Here is a 7217-nt window from a genome sequence, read left to right on the forward strand (position 1 = left end):
CCTCCGGGGCAGGCGGGAATCGAACTCATGAGGAGTTGGCTTAAGCTTCTTAGTGCTGTGCTTTAACCCACTGCGCCACCAGGGAGGGCCTGAGTTGGGTGATTTTAAGGTAGGGAACTGATGAGGACTGTTCAGAGTTTGTGAGATATAAGCTTTGATGTGGATATAGCAGAGTAGGGTCTTGAAGCCAGTAATGAGCAAACTCTGAGTCTCAATAAGCTAGTTTAGTTGGTGCTCTTGTGGCCTTATCTTTTGGAAGCAACTATTTCCTGAATTAAGTAATTGGATTATTTTTCTTAGTCTCAGAATTGTTAGCACCGGAACAAGAATGCATGTTGGTTTGAGTTCTCAGGAGTAACGTGCTGAGACAGGTGTTTGAGAAAGTCTTTCTGACAGCAGTAAGAAGGGCAGATAAAATAGGAAGGCTGGGGTCCAATTAAGCAGCCACTGTAGAGTGGGGAGATAGTAAAGGAGACCCCAACTAGAAGTTACCAGTGTATTTATATGCTTCCTGAAGGTCAAAGAATTTGAGGATGATTTCGATTATTTTAGCTAATAATTTACACGTAATTCAGATAGTCCACAAAATGTTAATTTTCAAATGTCACACAAGAAGGTTTTTCAGTTTAATAATAATAATAATAATAATAATAATGATAATCTGTCCTTAATGAAGATTTACTCTTGTATACTATATTGAGCACTGCATGTGAACTACATCACTTAATTCTTGAAACTTTGTGGGGTTATTTTCTTCATTCCATTTTTATTACAAAACAAGGACTTGAGGAATTCAAGTAACTTCCCAAAAGACATGCCTCTAAAGGACGATAGAGATGGATTTGAGTCCAGGAAATCTATGTTCAGAAGTGCTTGTAACTGCCATGCTTCTGTGCCTTTTATCAACTAACATATTGTCTAGAGATATTTGCTATTGTGTCTTCGGCTGGTAGTAATCTCAGAGAGGAGTCAGCAAACTTCAGCTGTAGTGGGCCACGTAGTAAAACTACTTGTCTTGAGCACTGTAGTAAGAAATCAGTCACAGACATAAGTACTGAAGTGAGTATGGTGTTGTGTCAGTAAAACTTTATTGACAAAACAGACAGCCAACTGGATTTCTTTCACAGGCTATAACTTGTTCTCTCCTGATCTAAGAAAATGATGGTCCCCTCATTATATCACAGTGTTTGAATTTATAATTACTGATTTTATTTATACTTACAGAATATTAAAATAACTTGGAATGACTGGCTTACCTATTACCTTCAGAACATTTCTAATGAGTTGGAATAGCTCCTGCTTTTCTAATTATAAGCCAGGTGGTTTTCTTGTCAGTTCAGTTTTGGAAAACTGCTCTTGAAGTTCTTGTGTATGACTGTCATGCATTGAGGAGGATGCAGAAAACAGGAAATGTGTTTCTTGTCCATGTGCATATATTTCAGTTGAGTAGACTATCTACAAGCATATACATTTCACTTTTACCATTTTTGTTATAAGAATAAAGGGAAGGTGGTTTCAGGAACAGTCACAGGATTCAAAGGAGAGGAAATAATTTAGGCTTTAACCTTGAAGAAGAAAGACTTCCTGAAAGATATGCGTCGGAATATGTCTGTGAAGGTGGTTAAAGCATTTATAGTTAAAGGACAGCAAGTGAATGGGACATTTCCTGTTAGAGGCACCAGGATGGGATGCAAAAGACAGTCCAACTGAACCTAAGCATTAGTGTAAGAGAAGGTTGTGAGCTCATAATGGAAAGGTAGAATGAGATTAAATTATTAAGGGTCTTCCATTCTAGCCCCAGGAATGTGGGATTTTAGTGTAGAGAAGTGCTTCTCTACCAGGGGTGATTTTGCCACCTGGGTACATTTGACAATGTCCGGAGAGAATTTTGATTAGGGGAGGGGAGGGTCCACCCTGTGAAGCTGCGGGAAGCCTCTGACTAAATCTTTGCAAAGAGGAGAATGGACAAATCAACGCACAAACTGTAAAGACTAATTCAGTGGTGTGATGTGTGATGAATCAGAAGGTAAACGTAGAAGTAAAGAATCTTCACTGGCTTGTTCTCTCCAGAAACATTTGAGGACCTACTATGTTACCAGACCTAGCAGGTGATTTTAAAGATGAATACATGACAGTCATTGCCTCTGAAAGCTCATAGTCCACTAGACCAGGCTGGCAATTCATATGGTGAACACAGTCAGAGACCAGCGAGACCCTACCCAGACACCCGCGCAGTGCCTGCTGCACACTACTTGCATGCAAATAAACATCAGTTAAATACCCCCCCCCTCCCGTAACTCACAACTCACAACTACTGGAGTCTCCGCAGGAATGGAATGGTCTCCAATCCATAGCTCACAACAAGCCTTCTCAGAGCTTTGTTCTCTTACCTACATTTCTAGTTTTATGACTTCTTGGGCCAGTCCGGAGACTCGGGGTCCCTCCCTCTACTTGTCTAGAGCTTCTCTCCCCCTCAAGCTGCTCAAGTTGCAGCGTTATACCATTTCCCCATCTCTGCATTCTTGGTTCTTTGTTTTTCTACATTACATCTTTATTTTCTTCCTTTGTTGTGTAAACAGTCTACTAGACTGTGTCTTGTGCTTCCATGTATTTTCCTGTTTCTTTCCATTTTCTTAAGCAGTAGAAGAGACGCAGAAGTCCAGCAGGCACTAGGGAATCTTGCACAGGGAATGACTGGAAAGAAAAGTTAGTGAACACTTCTACGCTGGTAATTTTAATCCACGACTCAAAGTTACACTCTTTGTTTCCTTTCCCAAGTGTTCAGATCCTGGTAATGAGCTAATGAGATAAGCAGGCATTCTTTATTTTTCCTTAATGATGATTTTATTTATGCATTTGCTTTAAATTACCTTAAGTTGCTTTTAAATGTCATATTTTGATGTCATCTGTTCTTTGACACCATTATTGTCAATAATATTGAAAATAGTTGCTAAAATGCTTCCATCAAAAAGAACTTCACAAAATCTTTTGAAGAAGCTTTTCCTTTCCCCCTCTCTTTTCCTCCTTGGTGATTACATTTTCCTTCTCTTCAAAGAGCATCCTTAAATCCCTGATGCTCGCAGTGGTAAGTTGAGGTGACAGAACCTTAATTTATTATATGAGTCTGTCAATATGCTGCTCCAGAGTTTGTGCTAAGGCTTTGGGGCTTAGTGCAATTCAGAATTTCTTTATGGAAACCAGTGAGTTAAAAAATGAAGTGAATCCCAGTGGGAACTAGGATGAAACATCAAAACCCCTGAAGTCCTGGGTACCTGTGAAGGAATGTTGCCATAAAGACAGAAAAACAAAGAAAAAATTCATTATTTTATGGATTCCCCCTGAAGTCCTGGGTATCTGTGAAGGAATGTTGCCATAAAGACAGAAAAACAAACAAAAATTCATTGTTTTATGGATTCCCCCCTGCCACCATAGTTCACAGTTTTTTTCTTCATCGTTAACTAGCTGGAATTCAGCACCTAATTTTTATTCAATCATCAACTAGTATAATCACTTTGCAATTACCAACGTTTTAACTTTGCAATGTCTCTTTAAAGTCGGAAAGCCAGATCATTGCCCTTTCTCCCTTTTTTCTAGATAAGTAATAACACAGAGCACAAAATAAAACCAAGCATTACAGTAGGTATTTTAGAAACATAAGCCTGGTGGAATGTCTTAGGAAGAAATTGTGCATGCTGGAAATAATGAAGTGGACGGTATTTGGTGAGGGCCTTGAAGGAAGAGAATTTCAACCAACGAAGCAATGGGGGTGGACATGGGGTGGGAGAGGCTCAAAGCAAAGGCACAATATAAACAGAGGGGCACAGACATGGTGAGGAGACTAGGGACCTGGACTTGTCTTCAGCAGTTGGAGGCCAAGTAACTTGGGTGGTGGTGGGCAGTGTGGCAGGTGGGGGGAGGTGAAGGTTTTGGAGCAAGAGTGGGGCCAGACTGCAGTGTAATGGGGACCACAAAGGGACTAGAGAGATGGGCTAGGCAGCCAGTGTGAAAGTGAGCTTCCTATTAGGAGGCCCATGCTGGGAAGGGTACATTGAGACTAGGAAGGAGGCCAGGGATGTCTGTATGTTTGGAAGCTTCCAGAAGGTAGATGGTGAGGATGGTGCAATGGTTGGAGGCCAATTGGTGCAGTTGATGGGCAGATACGAACAGAGCAGGGCTGCTGGGGAAGTATGGTTGCCCTTTGTGCTGAGGAGAGCCAGAGGCTCTGGCCTTCGAGCAGGTATGGAGCACCCACGGGGACATGGCCTGGCTCCATTGTCCTCTCATATAGCCAGGAGCTTGGAGGGAACTGTGCGCCTGAGAGCAGCAGGGCACAGTCTTCATCATGTAAGCTGAGGGACCAAGTGAGAGATGGAGTCTTATGGAGAAACTGATGCTGTCAGCAGGAAAACCTGTTTGTCAAATCTTGATAGGCAAGTGAATGGGGTGCTCTCAGTGGAGGCCGAAGCTGGGGAGCAGGACCAGGCTCTGGAACTGCATGGACCTACCTCTTACGCACATGGATGTGCTTTGGTCAGTACTGTGAAAGTCCAGGGTTAGGGGAAAGTGGATTGATGGGGAAGTTGTCTCTAAAGCAAGGAGAAAGACTTTCCTTAGCCAGTGACCAAGATTTCTCTATGACTCATGCCATTTTTGTGAATCTGGGAGGAAGGAGCAATGGGGTTGGGGCTCTCTGGGCTCTGCACACAGAGCTTGCTGTAACTCACCCTCCTCGATTGGAAGGGGTAAACACTTGTCATAAGTAGTCATCATCATTCTTTTCAAGTGGAGTAAGCGAAAGTAGTATTTTGCAAGGATTATTGAGAGTATAGTCATTTTGGGCTATAGCTGTGAATTTCTATAAAAGTGATTTTCTAAATGGGTTGTCTGGGGCTGATTTGCAAATATATTAAGGTCCTGGCGCTGTGTGGAAGTTATGAAATTTATGAAAAGAGCCCCAGCACTTTTTCTTTCCTCTTCGAGATGCTCATAACCCCTGAGAAGCCACAAAAGATTCAAATTACTGAATGCTGCAAAAATTAAATCCACCCACCACAAAATGAAAACTCACATTTACGGTTCTGCTAAATCATTTTCTTGTCTCCCCCTCTCTCTCTTTTTATAGACAAAACTCTGACTACTGTAGAAAAAAAAGTCATGATTCATGATCAAAAGCGGAATAATGGAGACGAAATAAGCAAGGCAAGACAGAGGTGGAAACAGAAGGAAATCATTTGCTGAGACTGCAGAGTGGAACACGGCTTCTGTCCTTTCTTGGGATGGCCCAGACGTGACAAGCAGGGCCGTCTGTTGTGCCCAGTACTTGATGAGGGAGGTGCTGACCTCCCTTGCTCTGTGGATCAGCACGTTCGTGTACCAATGAAAGTAGCTCGTAGTCTGAGACAGCCAGGTCAGCTCAGCAGCAGGCGCATGGATAGGCCTGAGTTCCAGAAAGGGAACCGATTCTGGTGCTTTGAGTGTGTCCAAGTCCATGCAAGTGGAAGAAAGTTCTAGTGCACATTTCCCATGCTTCCAAGTCTAGGCATTGTGGTGAATATTCAGGAATCATTCATGAGACAGAATGTATTTTGTTGTAGGACAGAAGGGTGTTTTTCTAAGCAAACTGCGGTAAGCATAGTGTTGAATATGTTGCATGTCCACGTTAGAAAACAGAGTCCCGCTGTCAGCTAATACAGATTCCCCAGAGCAGCATCTGTGTGAAGCTTCTGTCTGATAGTGTGGCTGTCCGCAGGGTGCTGGTGACGCCCGCCACTGTATTGTCCTTGTTAACTCACGTATCCTTATGGTGTAACTCAGGAACAGATCTCAGGATGAGGAGAATGACAAATGTGAATAAAGCGTTTTCTCGTGCTCACACTTCTTTTGAGGGGTCCTGAGAAGTGAGGAGGATTCCTTTTGTGAGGATCGTCAACCTGGATGCAAAGAGATTGCTACTCATCCTCACTGTATATTAACATGGATCTTGGCACAGAATCCTTGACTATCATTTACACGCAGGCCAGTGGCCCGCAGGCTTTTTTATAATGTTTTTGGGGAGGAAGTGTGGGAATAATGGGATTTCTGTGAAGCTGTGGTGCTTCTGGAGAGGGAACATCAGCATGTTAATCCTCATTGAGCAGCATTGTAGTAAATGGAATCATTTGAATCAGAGGTCTCCAGTGCCACTATTGGGATGCGGTCCAGAATAGCATTCTGTTCTGTCTGAAAGATTTAATTTTGTGTTCTCTGTATCTTAAATATGTGCCTGGCAAATTTGGTTCTCCTACCCCCCACCCAAAGTGGTAGACATTAAAGGCAGGGTCGGAAACAAAAAGGTCCCATTATGAGTAGTATTTTTTCTAAAAATGGTACTATGTAAGCTGATTGAGCTAGGGAGACAGAAAGATCAGAAAAGAAGAGTACCCTTAAGTGGAAAAAATGAATTCAAAGCTTCATTTGCTATAAGAGAACCAAAAGAGAATATTATTTTTCCTACAACGAATGTGACTGTTCTTACACAGGATAATGTGGCATTCCGATACGGACTGTGGATTTCTTCCAACTTTCACTGACGTTGCTTCTCACCAGACACAGGGAGGGGTCAACCTTCCTGAAGGTTCTATCAGTCAAAGTGTGTACAAATTCCTGAACCGTGGATTTGCTAACGTGATGTATATACTTATAGTAATAATTTAAATGATTCATGATTGTCAGATAAATGTTGTTAAATTTGAAAATGTTTTATTACATTACATCAAATAAAGATTATTTGTAGCTGTAATAAAGCAAACGAAGCAATGATTTTTAATTGAATATCTGATGTCATAACTGTTGCTATCTCTTGCATGGCAGAAGAACAAACTATATATTTGCTAAAGTCCTAAGGCTGTTCTGCAAGTTGCTGCATTATAATGTTGAGGATTCATCCATTTTGCAACTTTTGAAAAAAAGATTTAAGATTTATTTATTTATGCATACTAGAACAGAGGTATAGGCCAGAGATGGGGGTGAGAGGCTTCACCAGAGACAGAGTGGGGAGCAGAACAGGCTGACTGACAAAGTACACTGCTGAGGGGAGCAGTGGGTGGGTCAGGAGAGGTCTTCTGCGCTTTGTGGGTCAGCTCCCTAGCTAGGATCGGCTCATGCTGCACTGGCTGCAGATAGTTTCATAGTACTACGCTTTAACCCTCTGTGCCACCATGGAGGGCCCAACTTATTTT

The 7217-nt window shown here is 42.1% G+C and overlaps 1 protein-coding gene across 3 annotated transcripts in view; it reads left to right on the forward strand.

Moving 5' to 3' along the window:
• Positions 1-6660, forward strand: part of HTR7 (5-hydroxytryptamine (serotonin) receptor 7, adenylate cyclase-coupled) — a 69537-nt gene extending 62877 nt beyond the window's left edge. For all 3 annotated transcript variants that reach the window (XM_004680637.2, XM_012723488.1, XM_004680636.2), the window contains one exon: positions 5123-6660. Coding sequence is in view for 1 of the 3 variants with exons in the window: in XM_004680636.2 (XP_004680693.1) it covers positions 5123-5165 (43 nt within the window). In the remaining 2 variants the exon portion in view is untranslated. The remainder of the gene's footprint in view (positions 1-5122) is intronic.
• The last annotated feature ends 557 nt before the right edge of the window (positions 6661-7217 follow it).

The sequence above is a fragment of the Condylura cristata genome, unplaced genomic scaffold (genome assembly GCF_000260355.1).
Source record: "Condylura cristata isolate star-nosed mole 26May11 unplaced genomic scaffold, ConCri1.0 scaffold00011, whole genome shotgun sequence".
Taxonomy (NCBI): Eukaryota; Metazoa; Chordata; class Mammalia; order Eulipotyphla; family Talpidae; genus Condylura; species Condylura cristata.